General features: G+C 43.9%; 1 protein-coding gene across 10 annotated transcripts in view; it reads right to left on the bottom strand.

Moving 5' to 3' along the window:
- Positions 1–14,686, bottom strand: part of STOX2 (storkhead box 2) — a 238,048-nt gene that overhangs the window by 12,280 nt on the left and 211,082 nt on the right. For all 10 annotated transcript variants that reach the window (XM_075127851.1, XM_075127850.1, XM_048847905.2 and 7 more), the window contains one exon: positions 4,778–7,043. In XM_075127851.1, the coding sequence (XP_074983952.1) occupies positions 4,778–7,043 (2,266 nt within the window). The remainder of the gene's footprint in view (positions 1–4,777; positions 7,044–14,686) is intronic.

Genomic DNA, 14,686 nt, shown 5'->3' with positions numbered 1-14,686 from the left:
ATAAGTCCAACGACTGAAGGTGCAGCAAGTTCACCAAGATATCCTGGATAGAGGCCAGCATTGGTTTTATTCTGCAGGCCCATGACCACATCAAAAACCGTTTTCATTTCATCGCATAGGCTATTCTGGTAGACGGCTTTCTGCTGTTGAATAGGATCTGTTATACAGCCACCAAACTCTGCTATTCCTCCTCATTTAGCCGCAAAGCAACCAGTCCGTGAGATGCAGGGAACTGAGCATGGGATCCAATGCGTGACCACGATTCTAAGAGAGTTGGTCAGGATGGAGAGGAAGGGGTATGGGAGGCTGAACTGACAGCGCGAGAAGGTTGGAAAACCAGCACTGTCTCAGATGGGCTGGGACAGTGAGAATGAGCTTGGCTCAATCCACTTTCAGATTGAGGCTGACCTGTGGGATGATCTGGGGAAAAGCATATAGGACAGCCAACTGCTAGCTGAGAAGGAAAGTGTCAGACAGGGAGCCCAGATTGAGGCTCCCTCGAGAGCAGAACAGGTGACATTTCCTGTTGTCTCTCGTAGCAAATAGGGAGATCGTCAGAATGCCTCAAGTTGCAAAGGTGACCTGGAGGATGTTTGTCTTCAGAGACCACTTGTGACACAGGGAAAAATTCCTGCAGAGATGGTTTGCGAGATGATTTTGGACTCCAGGCGCATAGTCAGCTATCTGAGTAATGCTTTCCTCAACGCAGAACTGCCACAACCTGATTGCCTCTTGGCAAAGCATCCTGAAGTGTGTTCCTCTTTGCTTAGTCACATAATACATTGTGGTGGTATTGTCGGTAAATATGTGTACCACTGAGCATCTGATATGGTCCAGAAAAGTGTGACATGCATCATAGATGGCTCGAAGCTCCAGCATGTTGATATACAATGCGGACTCCTGCTCTGACCATAGACCTCGAACTTTCAGCAACCCTAGATGTACTCCCAAACCCATCAGGAAGGCATCGGAGACCAAAGACCTGGTTGGCAAAGGCTGGATGAAGGGAACGCCCTGGCAAACGTTCTCTGGAGACGTCCACCACTGCAAGGAATCCAGGACCAGGTGAAGACAACAGACCAATCTGCCCAGTGGGTGAAGAGTAGCAAGCCATTCATTTTGAAACAACACGGGAGGATAGCTGACAAGAGTGATCATTTGGAACCTCATGTATCTGATATATTGGTTGAGGCTGCAAAGGTCGAGATTGAATCTTACCCTGTAAGTGTATTGAAGCCATTGTGCTCCAGAAGACCTTAGCAGGCCCAAGTAGCCCATTGTTAATGGGGAAGGCAACTCTCCGAGGGGCAGATGACTGTGGGATATCCACTAACTTGTGGGTGTTCTCCTGCAGGAACTCCACATGGATATCTAGGGAAGCGGCTACATGCCACAAAAGGTCCTGGTACACCTTGAAATCCTCTAGTACCGAAGGGGAGAAAAGGACAGGCACTGTGGAACTGTCCAGGGACAAAGATGGAGTGGTTAACTGTGCCAGAGCTGGATCCTGCTCCAGAACTGACGGGCCTGGGTGGAATGACTCTGGAGGCTCCACAAGGGGAAGGCTCACTGGTACCTGGGCCTGTGGAGAATGGACAGTCCCCATCACAGACCTTGTCGGCGAGATGAGGGGTGGGACCTATGTGACCGACCATGGAAACCCACAGGTATGGATAGGGCACTGGTGACAGGAGGCACTGGGCCAGAGGCGCCCGTCCGAACTGCAAAACAAATGCCAATCTTGGTACCCAGAGAGCTCCATGAATGGCCACCGATGTGGGACGGATGGTGGGACAGTCAGAGGATGAAAATCCTGACTCAGATTCCAAAAAGTCCCAGACTTCAGGGGATAAAGGAGGAACCAGCCCTGAGGGTCTGAGCAACCGGTCCAACTCACCCATAGCCTAGAATGACGAGGAAGCTGGCGCCGACGGTTGAAACAGTACAGGTTGTTTCTGGGGATGGAAGCGGTGTCGACCCTGAAGTCGGCTGCAATTCCAAAGTAACTGACGGTGCTGAAATGGAGGGCAGTGAGTGCCAGTCACAATTCACAGGGCTGGAGAGGTCCATTGCACAGAGTCTGGTACTAATCCCAATTCTTCTGACCATAAAAGGGAAACCTCAGGGTATAGTGCCAACAGACTCCCAGGTTCAGTGGGCCGCTCAGCCTACAGGGCTATAAAAGATGCAGCATTAGCTAAGTCCTGGACCAAGGGTGAGCTCAGGACAGAAAGGCAGAAGAGGTCCTGATACGCTCCTAGCATGGGAAGAGTCTGTGCTGGCATCGCCCTCATTGGTGTCGGACTCAATGGATGCCCCAGGGCCCCAGAGTCAATGGTATGGGTCTCTGACCTCCTTGCATGGTACTGGGAAGTGGTTGATGGCCTTGCTTCATCCCACACACCAGCATTCACCCTGTGCCAATACACACTCCTTCTGGAAGAGGGAGATGAGTCCCACTGGGACCTGGAGCAGGCTCGGTCAGTCTTATGCTATCTTTTCCTCGGCACACTTGACGGGAAAACAACTCCTCCATCTCTTCAGAGAGGCGCCAGTTTCAGGATGTGATGTGGCAGCACTCTCAGAACCAGAGGGTAACTTCTGATCTGACGAGGGCCTCGGTGCCAAAGCAGGCCTCCTGGCCTGCTTGAGCAGGCGTTGCTTCAGACGAAGATCCCTTGCCACGTTAGTGCGTTTGGTGAACTATCTGCAAATAGAACACCGTTCCCTGATGTGACTTTGCCTAGGCACAGCAAGCACTGCATGTGGGGATCGCTCCCCCACACAGTGGACAATGTTTAAATCCCGGTGAGGGCATCACCAGGGAAATACTTACACTACCGCTAACTAACACTAAGTACTAAGGGTACTAATTAACTATACACTACTAGAAATGTCAGTAAAAATAAAAGGTTTGTGATAGGAAAACTACACAGAACTCTGCCTCCAGCAACAGGTGGTAAGACGGAACCAAGTGGGGAATAGGGCAGTGCTGACTCGTATAGCAAGGGGAGAAGCTATGGCCACAAGGGGTGAGCACTGCCGCCTACAGGTTCTACTTGGGAAAATACTCTGGCTCCAGAGTGCAGGACTGCACACATCCAAGTGGAATACATGGCTGCATCTACTTGCAGAAGAACCTTAATTACTCTTTCTTCCTTTAAAATTATATTTTTAAATTTTAAATGCTAGAAATAATTATCCCCATTAATGTGTCTTTTAAAAAAATAAATTATCCCAGTGATTTGGTGGATAGTGCAGCATGTAGCTAATTGGAGGCAAAAAAGTAGCTCTAAAAATCCTTGAACCAAGGAGGGATAAAAGTGCCACAGAAGAGTTACCCTCAGCCATGGAGCAGCAGGGGAGATGTGAAACAAAACTGCATTTCATTCCCACAGTAAGGCAGCTTTCCCTGACAGGCCTGCGCTGTGAGACACTTGCTACTGTTTAGTAAGAGGAGGGACAAAGATATGCTGAGGCATCAAGAGGCAGCACAGCACAAAGGGCTAGGGAGAAGCCTAAAAGTCAACCTACATGACTCTCATTCTGAGCCTTTGGGTCAAACTCTGCTCTCAATCACACCATCATCATTCTGGTTTAACTACCAGAACCAAGGGAGTTTTCTTTAGACTGACACCGTTTTAACTGAGAGGAGAATCTGGTCATGAGTGTAGAGATCAGGACTCCTTTGCATACGTTCTGAAGCCCCGTACGCCCAACATTTAATTTTTTTTTTTTTTGTAAATTAACAATTTTGAGAAACTAAATCAATTTTAAAACACACAATTATAATTTCCTTTTACCTAACAAGATTCAGATCTTATTTGTTGTAAAAGTGAAGCTGATAAATAACTTAGGTCTACAATAGGATACTGCAAAAGAACTACCACCTGTACACTGTTACTTTGTCTTAAGACTCATTGGTCTGGATTAATTGGTTGGTTTCTAGGATAAACAGTGAGACTCAAGACCCAGTCTACCAGGGCCACGGCTTCCTCTGGGATCAGAGAGGAGAAGCCTCAGTGAAGGATTATTAAACTGGAGATGACACTGTAAATCTTCAGGGTGGGCATATATCAGCAACTGTCTCTTCCCATATGTTTCTAAAACTTCTAACACCATATAGAATCCTTACACTCTTTTCCTAGACGTTACAGGCTAGACACCTCTGTTGATGCACTGTTTGGACAACTTCAGGGACCAAACATCCTTAATACCTTCAGGGCTGTGGTACCTTCCTGAACCTCTCTCCACTCTTCTTCTAGGTAGAAGAGACTGCTCTTCAAATCCTACCAGTTTGGACTGGTGACAGACACGGCTTCAGAAAGAGGATTTAAAAAATACCAGAGAAAAGTATAAGTGGTATCTCTATGTCCCCTAATCACCTATCTGTAATGTCTCAGCCAAAGACACTGTCACTACACTGTATCCGTTCTTCCAGTTTATCTTGCTGATGATATTTTTGAGCTACCCACCCCAATTCTAAATACAACATAAATTAATCTGAAAAAGTGATACAGGAAAGTTTGGGGTGGAGGGACAATGAACCTTTGGCAAAAAGGCAGTGGTAAGATTTGTTGCTGTTGCCTATGTGAGGGAAAGAAACCAAGCCATCGGTCTGGATAGAGGCTTTCTGGAGGCTGCCTAAAAATTTTGTCTAAAAGAATGTCTGAAACAGTTTAACACAGTCCCACAATTGTTCACCCATACAAAACACAGTAATAACTGAAAACAGAGCATTCTAGAGTGGTCTTTATAATTAATTTTACAGTCCTACCGTGGAGAATTGAACCCGCTGTCTACAGTAATGCTGCTGCTGTCCATGCTGTCCAGTCGAGCTGAATGGGTGGCTCTCTGGCTGCTGCTGTTTTCAGTTTCCTTGGGGGTGAGAAGAGTGAGATTCTTCTCAAACTTTCTTTGCAGATCCCTTTCTTTTTCCCGCTCCAGCAACCACTGCATAGTGCCCACATCATCCCTGTTTTTTTCTTCCTCAGCATTTTTATTTGTTCCTTCCTCTGAGTCATCATCATCAGAAACATTGTAATAATCAAAGGTGGCTTCCTGGTTCCCAGCTGTCTCTTGCTGTCTCTGTGAAACGGGTAAAACTTGTGTAACTGAGGTTACTATAGCTTGTTCAAGTTTCTCACATCTGCCTGGCAGTGTGTCAGAGGGTGTCTTTTGATGGGGTTTTAGTAGGGGCGTACTGGACTTGTGATAATTATTCACAGACAGTGTATTGTGTAGAGGTTTAAAAAGTGTATCTTTGCTAAATATTTCTTTCCTTTTGTCCAGGCTGCTTGATTCAGTGTTATGGTGTTGAACCAGTCGCCCATTTGCGATCACCTCAGAGGTCTGGCCAGCAACAACTGGACCACTACTTGGCCCTTTAGGGGACTCCTCTTTGTGTACCCCAGGTTCTCTGGCTATGTGTTGGGAATGTCTTTCTGAGGGAGAAAGTTTTTTTATTCCTTCTGTTAAAGTCACTGTGTCATGGTCCTCTTTATTTTTCCCCAGTGGTGATGGAGCAGTAAGTACAGTCTCACTCGAAGTGTTGCATTGAAAATAATCATCAATTGCTGATTTTGTTGTGCAGGAGTTGAGCTCACTATAAGATGGTAAATTCTCTGTAGGCTTGATTTGTTCCAATAAGCCACAGGAATTGGGGGTTTCTACATTGCCACTAACTATTTCGGGTACACACACATCTTTATAGTTTGCAGATGAAATCAGAGCCCTTTGATGACTGAGTGACTGTGAAGGCCTTAAGGTACTGTCATCAGTATATGCTTGGCTAGTTGTTGGGTCATCGGGGCTACACCCTTCAGCTACATCTTCAGGTGTACCTAAAGTAGCAGAACCCAGAGGTCCTTTAGAGTTGTCCATCGACCTAGACCTTTCCTTGGCTTTGTTAGACCTCTCGTTCCTTGACCTTCTATCTTGTGTATGGCTGTGGCTTCGATGGACCTTGGAGTGGGAGCTTCCCCTTGAAGGTTCAGGAAAAGGCATCTCAGTTCTTCTTTTGGCCAATTCACCAGATACATCCCATTCTGGTGTCATGGGAAAGTGAGACTCAATCACGCTAGGATTGCTGTGCATGATAAAATTATCTCCTTTGTGTTCTATTATGAAACAGCCTTCCCGTGGGGACCTAGTAAGGGGATCATAGAACTCATACTCTCTTTCACCTGGTATATCCAAATGGGAACCATCTGAAGGGTCTCCTTTGGACACCCGGGTCTTGCTGTGTGACCGAGATTTTCCATGAGGCTTTCTGTGATTCCTGCTCTTTTTGCTTCGCCCACTATGGTGAGCTGAAGATCCAGCTTTGCTTCTTTGAGCTTTTTCTTCTTCAAGTTTCTTCATTAGTGCAGTATGCCTCATTACATTTTCCACAGTCAAGTCTGGGTTAATGCGCCTAATAATCTCCATTTCTACCTCCCTGGGTATAGTGGTAGGGGTGTCTTCATCCCTCAAGGGCCATTCCTCAGGAGGAAACTGGGCAGAGAAATTGGCCAGCTGTTTTGCCTTGTCCTTTTTAAAGCTTAGTCGAAACAATTTTAGTCCAAACTTTTTAGACTGCTTTTCTACATCTTTAGGCTTTGAGAGTGTCTCTGCTTTATAAGAAAAATTTACAGTACTTTTACTTTTTTCACTGGGTGGTACCTGACACAGAGAAGGAGGGCAATATGAGTCTTTACAGTCTTTTGTGGATTTCCTCTGTAGGGTGGACGCATGCATGCTGTGCATGTCTTCTCTGCAACAATGGCAAGAGTCGCAGTGGTTTTTGGGTAAAGTTCGGTCCCTGACGCAGCCTGAGGTGGAGGGAGTTATAGTTCCTTGCTGTGGAGAGGTACACTGAGACCTGTCAGGTATCCTCTCATCCAAATGGTACCATTTACTGTTAGTTCTTATGAGGGATGGGGTTATAAAATAAGTCTGTGGGGTCACGATGAAATAGCCATCTGGAGTTGGATATATTTTCCTCTCTCGTACAAGCATGTTCAAGGTATGCCGAAGAATTTCAGGACTGGGAGTTGGAACGCCTAAAACAACAGTAAATACATATGAGCTACTGTATAATCATGAAAAGTTCTCCGGCTCCCCTCCCACCATCCCATACAGAGTTTTGCCAACACAAAAGTTATAGCATGTTGAGCAAACAATTCAAACTGAGCACATTGATAGGCATTCTCTAGTCTGTATTTCCACTTATCTCCTACACTTCAGTCACATTAATTATTAACTAAATAAAAAGAGGACATTAATAGAGTGTAAAAAATAACACTTTAGTTACTTCCATTGTGTAGGTGACTGTAAACTACAAAATGGAAAGAATACAAAGAAAAGAGAATCAAGGGAAAAGATTTCATTTTTATTATTCTAGTCAAATATTTACATCCCAATTTATCAATATGTATGTATTAATTGTGATTTACAGCAATGTATAAATAGGTGCCCATAAAATTTTTTTCCAGATAAAAATGCAATAGAAACAAAGCACACAGGAGAACCATACCTCCAACACAATTCAACAGGCAGGACTTTCCCACCAAACCATTCCCACATAAACAACTGCCCCCATCAGGCTCTAAGCTCTTCAGCCTCTCCAAGAAAAAGACTATTTGAATTACACAGATCTATTTTACGCAAAACAAATGTGTTGACTATGCTGGATGATATTTGTCTTCTAAAAACTTCCCCACAAGAGTCGCTTGGCCTTTAAGTGGGGTCTGATGGACCACATGCTTGAGTGCAGATATCAAATACAGGCAGATACCTTATTATTGACTACATAAAATCCACATAGGTCATTTTGTGGACTGGGCCTTCAGGCCTGATTCTGTACCTATTGAAGTCAACGTAAAAATTTCCATTGACTTCAGTGGTAAAGGATCAAGTCCTTAATACTTCAAAGTACTACACCAAATAAGGTGCTGACTGATGTGTAGTATAAGCAAATGGCTCGGCTGCTCTCTTCTGTGTCTCCTACTGTATGCAACTCCACACATACACGTTTCAGAGGTCAGAGTTTGCAGTTACACTTTGCTACTTGCATTTGAGTACAGCAGGAGGACAACATGGGACCAGCACAGTGAACAATATGCTGTCCAAGAGCTAGCATGCTGCTGTGGCAATTACAAACTGACTTCAAACACTGGCTCTTGGTGTTACCACATAACTGTGAGGGGAAGGGATAACAAAAATGTCCACATTTTGGAGCTTCATGTGCTAAAATGAAGAAAAGTATTTCTGATTCCTAAATGACCAAATTAATCTATAAGGCTAGAGTTTAGGAGGAGGATCAAAAATAAATACAGACACTCCCCAGGTTATGCAAGACCCGACATAATGCAAATTCGCACTTACGGAAAAAGTTCCGTAAGCTAGAAATAGGAGTTTTTTAGTTGGGCTTTTTTTTTTTTTTTTGCATAACGTTCGGTTATATGTTTCCAACTTATGCAAAATTCAAGTTACGCGAGGCTTTCCGGAACGGAACAATTGCGTAAATCAGGGAGCATCTGTAAATGAAATAAATGGCATTGAACTGGCCCCTATTATTCACCACTGCTTTCTTTCAAGACAAAATGGATGCAGCAAACTCTAAAACACACCCCCATACATGAAATACAATAGTTGAAACAGATGTTTATACAACCACCAAAGAAGAAGAGAAAAAATGTTCATGCTCAATATTGAAGGAAACCTGTGTGATGCGGGAATCAGTCTGCTTTTGCTTAATGAATTGGAGACTGCTCAAGAATAGTTCACTGGTGCAAGTTAATCAGCTCATTTAGTGCTAACAGGATGAGACCAGATCCTGCAGTAAAAGTTCTGGTTTCACCAGCTTACTCTTCAGGGAGAGTTATAAAAGGGAGTCTTTTTCCACTGCTGAACAGATTACAGGACAACAAGCACCAAGGTTTAGGACAGTCCTGAAGTTCTTGTTGCATGTACACCTTAGGGAGGGGACGGTTTTCCATCCATTTGTTCCCAGGACCCCAAATAATCTCATCCCTGGTCTCATACATGGGGAGAACAGAACCCTCCTCATCTCTAACCTTGAAAATCTTTATTTTATTTTGTTTTTTTAAAGGGTGTTGAAACATTGGCTTCTGCTAATTCACTGCAGAAAAGACTAATTGGATTAAGTTCCTAACTAGAATTTATCTGGGAAATATGAGGTGGGGGAAGGGGAAAGGCCCAGTTGAAGTCCATTCCCCTTCTTCTTTGATGAATTCAGTGGGACCTTCACCCATCTCCTGATATGCCCATAACCTCACAGAAGAGCAACCTGCTTAATGCTGGAGCCATACTGGGGAGATCTCTTGAGTATGACTGTAGAGGAAATCTGCCTGTATCTGCCTTGCTGTGGCTCATGTGGGGGTGGATTCTTCTCTATTTCCTCTGCCGGCATCTTCTAAAAAGCCTTTTTAGTAGGCTGTCTAAGAAAGTGTTAATGCAAGTAGGTTCCAAGCCTTCATTACATATGTGACTGATTGCTGGTAGTAGGCTTTCACCTTCCAAAGGCCAAAAATCTCCCCCACTCTCCATGTTGGGAAGGTGAACCCAGATGCTGCTCTCTCAACTGGGAGAAGGGTTCATGCATCGGAGACACAGATAGCTCTTGCTGCGGAGACCTTTATGACTATGCTGCAGTCTGGGCAGTATCTCCCTCTCCTTTACTTCCTCAGACAGCAGCCACCATGCTGACCGAAGATGTGGGTGTCTGTCTGGAGACAGACCTTGGACTGCGGAAAATGAGGAGGGATGCTAAGAAGTAAGTGCCAACATTTCTTTATTCCTCATTAGTTTTGTCTGTGTTAAAAGGACATGTGGAGCAGTCACCACTCCAGAATCGGGAGTCCAGAGCAGAACAGAACCTTCTGGCATTCAACTACTCAAGGTCATTTAAAAAAAAAATTAATATGGAAAGAGATGCAGTGCTTCTTTTTCAAGATTTGACGGCTTAAAAACAAAAAGCAACAAAAAACTCTAGTTCCACCTGCACCATAACAAACATTTTTCTTGTGGCCTTTTCAGTCAACTTTAGCAAAAGGCAATTTTAAAATTTCTTTGTGAAGTAAGTCATTATCCCCTTCTTTCTTTACAGTCAAAAGCTCTCCTACATAATACACATGTTCTTAATAGGCGCTTCTAGAGTGCATTTTACAGAATAGAGGAGTAGAAATTAAAGTGTTTTTCTCTCTTTCATACGTGAAGAACATTTCAACGAGAAAGCTAAGCTATTGCTGTCCAAATTTTATTAGAGTGGATTCTAATGTATGCCCGTGTTTCACTATTTTCGCAAGTATAGTTGTATGTGTTTCCACACACACAGCCCTCAAGCCCTCCTGAAGTTTTGACATAAGCCAACAATAGCCAAGATAGAGAGAACTCATGCTAACGAGAGAGAACTCATTATCCCTAACTCACCCCATTAGTGGGTACTGTATTGCAGTATGTATAGTGTGACGGGGCAAGGCCAGATGGCTATAAAAAAGTAGTGGGAAATAGATAAATTAGCTCCAGGCTAAACAAATCCCTCGTACCAGGATAAGGTAAATGGCAGTTGCTCCAGGTCAATTAAGACACCTGGGGCCAATTAATAACTTTCCAGAAGGCAGGGAGAAGGCTAGGTTGATTGGGACACCTGAAGCCAATCAGGGACTGGCTGAAACTAGTTAAAAGCCTCCCAGTTAGTCAGGTGGGTGTGTATGTCAGGAGCTGTGGGAGGAAGTTGCGCTGTTAGAGAGACTGAGTAGTACATACCATATCAGGCACAAGGAAGGAGGCCCTGAGGTAAGGGTGAAGTGGAGCTTGAGGAAGTGGGGACTGCTGGGGGGAAGTAGCCCAGGGAATTGTACATGTCATGTTTCTAAAAGGTCAGCTACCATAGCTGATACTATTAGGGTCCCTGGGCTGGAGCTCGGAGTAGAGGGTGGGCCCGGGCTCCCCACTTCTCTCCCTTCCCCCCCCGATTAATCACTGAGACTGGGAGACAACAGAGATTGTGCAAGGGAAGATAGCTTCTCCTCACCTCCCTCGCTGGCTTATGATGAAAATGGCTCAGTAGACTGTGACCCTTGTCTCTAGCGAGAGAAGGGTTACGTGGAGGGTCACAGTGAGCCTCTGAGGCTAGCGAAATCCGCCAGGAAATGCGGGACCCATGGAGATAAGGAGAGAGCTTTGTCACAATAGTAAACTACTCTCTTATCTGGCTTTGGATGATATTTGTATTTAGAGGTGTTTTTACTGGGTCAATTACCAGGAATATTTGTCAGGAAAGGTTTATAATGGAGCTGTTAAGAAGTTGAATAGGAACAATATAGACACAAAAGTGAGAGCAGCAGCAAAAAAGAAGTGGGAGGAAAGGAGTACTCAGGGCTTGTCTACACGACTGCTTAAGACACTCAGGATTGTGAAAAAACCACCCCCCTGACTAATATAAGTTAGACTGACTTAAAGCGGTGTCTACATCATTCTATGTCAGGGGGAGATGCTCTTCTACAGACACAGCTTCCGCTTCTTGTTGAAGTGGCGTATTTATGCCGACAGGAGAGAGCTCTCTCGTCGGCATAGCACGTCTTCACCAGAGGTGCTACATTGGCACAGCTGCATCGATGCATCTGCGCTGACGTACAGCACATTGTGAAGCACGTGTGAAGACAAGCCTTTAAGATTCCAATCTTCCTTCCCCCATCCCGAATTATGGGTCACATACATTTCATGAAATAATCATCAAGGTAAGGCAAGAGAACTCAGATTTCCCTCTCTCCCTTTCCAGTGGGAGTACCCTCGCTACAGGAGATCATTCTGGAAGTAGTAGCAGAGACACACACAACCCTGAATGGGCAGGGCACACCAGCAGTAGCAACAAATGGGAACATCTAAAAAAAAAATAAGCAACTGTGTACTGGCGGGTGGACAACAAGAGCTTAGCACACACACTGAGAGCTCAGAGCCTTGTGTTATCTCCCTGGGCCAACACAAAATAATAATATGCAACCCCCATTTTCTGGACCTCAAGCATCTACAATTAAAGCACTTGAAAACCATACCCTCAGCTTAAGCAGGCTCTTAGCATAGGGCAGAAGTGCCAAGAATGAATACAGTGCACACAGAGCAGATATGCATTATCTGTTTATGTTTGGTTCATACTATTTAAGTGCCTGCTTTGCTAATGCTGTCCCTCCGTCCTCTACCCTTAGCTTTGTTGCCGGTGGCAGTGAACCAGAAAGCCAGACTCTCAGCTTTTCTTTGTGTCTGTGTACAAGATGCACTGCACGATTTAGTGTTACTCCCGCTGAAGTGAGAGGGTAGCAGTGCAGAAGTCCCATTTCATGCTCCCCTTTTCATTGTAGGTTTATTTACACCAGGAAGCACTTTACACCAAGTTAACAAGAAGCAGCCATGAGATCATCATTATTACTGTATTGTTTAATTTAATATACAAATGTAAATGATAGAAGGAGAAAATGCAACAAACAAAATTGGCTGTCAAAAGGTAATTTTTTTCCCTTTAAGTTAACACTTTTCTGGTCCTTCTTTCTCATCATTTTCCCTACCTATCCATGTCCTTTCCACACTCTCTTTACTTCCCTCCAGGTCAGCCATTTTCTTTCCCCCAAACCAGTTGCAATACGTTTCTGTTAGCATTTGGTTTCACATCTGAAGTGGGGAGAGTGGCTGAGATTCTCCCAGTGTATTATAAACAATATCAACAAAAATATCTCACCCTAACTGAGTGGTTAAAGAGAGCCCTCCATGTACACTTGAACTTTTCATACTGTCTAGCCCTACTGCTAGCACCAGATGATGTGCTGGTGGACATAATATTTGACAACAGTAGATAAAAAAATGTTTCTGGTCTACACTAATACTTCCAAAGTTCCTAGCAGTGATGGAGTTGAATAGGGCTAGAGAAACAGTGCAAGAAGCTCTGGGGTAGACAAGGCCATCAGGTGGAAATAGGATCCTTCTATTTAGGTTATCATAATGTGCTCATCACGGTCGTATTTGAGTACCTTCCAGAGTTAAAAAGATAAATAAAGTGATAAAAACCTGTAAAGTGGGGATGAGAAGGGCTCAGTCCTGCTCGCACTGAATCACTGGCAAAGCTTCCATTGACTTTAATGGGAACAAGAAAGGGCCTGAAGGAGGAAGATAAGTCAAAGCTCTAAAAATCCTCATTTTTTCACGTTCCCCTCCATTAACCATTTGATAGCGCTATTCACTTTGCCTTTGGTAAGTTTTGAAGCTTCTGCTGAAGGGAATGAGAAGCCAAGTTGGTCTTTTTGCTGCTGCAAACAGCTTGGTTATTCTGAGTGCAGAAGTCCAAGTAGATGGATTTGCATATTCACTGTATGACGATTGAAAAATAATGGTACAGTGATTATACAAATATCTCTGTTCTGATTCTAATAATAGTTGTCCACCAAGCAGAGTACAGATATTTGCACATTAGTTTGAGATTAGCTACAGACTGATGATTCAAATCGGATACCCAGAACCAATCAAGGTGCAGAGCTGTTGGTATTGGAAAAAGTTATGCTTTCATATCTGTACAGCATCCTGCCATTCTGACTGGTGAAAACAGTTCCATTTCAGTAAAACATATAACAATTGCCAAAATTCATTTTTTAAAGTCAACCCCTTTCTGAGTTAGATCTATATCCTCACGCCATTTCAGTAATGGGATTCCCAGTTTCTTTGGGTAGTTACATGTATGAATGGATGGGACACCAAAGCACTTTACAAAAATTAATGAACTGAGCCTCATAACTCAAATAATGAAGAGGACAAAATTACTGATACAGAGCAATAAGGACTGCTTGGTAAGCTGGGCGCAAACGAACAGTATATGTGTTTCAACACAGCTGACTGTTAAGTCATACATCTAGTAGATTCTATACTCCTGAGGGAATTCTGCACACAATATTTTAAAATTCTGCATATTTTATTTGTCAAAATAACGCAATATAATCATGCTGGTTTCAATTATTTTGGTAATTTATTTAAACTACAATACAATGGATGGAGAATTGGAGTGGGGAGCACTGGAGGAAATCCCCAAACCCACTCTGTCTAATACTAATGGAGCTAGTATTGACCCTTTACTTCTAGTTATTAGTCAACAAATATATGTAGCCATATGCTCAGTGTTACATCATAGGTAACTGAAGAGCAAGTGAGGGCTGGGGACTCAAACTCACAATTTATATTGGCTGCTGACCATTTCCAGAAAGGTCAGTAGCAAACAGTTCATGGAGCACATTTTGATGGGAAAAAATTTTCAGTCCAAAAATTTAAAACCAGTTCTAATCCCTAAAGCACCATAAGCATTTATGGCCACACTGTCTTTTACAATAAGCCTCTGTTAGCCATTCTGGCAATGTAAAGGGGCCTTAAAATTTTTACAACTCTTTTATATTCCTGGGGGAATTCACTAAGAACAATGGGAACAATTCACTAACCAGGCAGGCTGCTACTTTCTGCTCTGCCTGAGGGGACAGAGCCTTCCCCACACCTACCTTCTCAGAAACACCCCAAAGCCCTACTCCTCCATACCAAGTGGGCTGCAATAGTGAGCGAGAGGGACAGTGTCTCTCTCTCACTCACACAACTGCCTAGCCTCACCCCTTAATGGTGACTTACATCTCTACCGGCAGCTCTGGGTGCCCACACC

Source organism: Caretta caretta, chromosome 4 (genome assembly GCF_965140235.1).
Source record: "Caretta caretta isolate rCarCar2 chromosome 4, rCarCar1.hap1, whole genome shotgun sequence".
NCBI classification, from domain to species: Eukaryota; Metazoa; Chordata; order Testudines; family Cheloniidae; genus Caretta; species Caretta caretta.
Note: the sequence above shows the minus strand (reverse complement) of the source record. Positions and strands in the feature narration are given on the sequence as shown.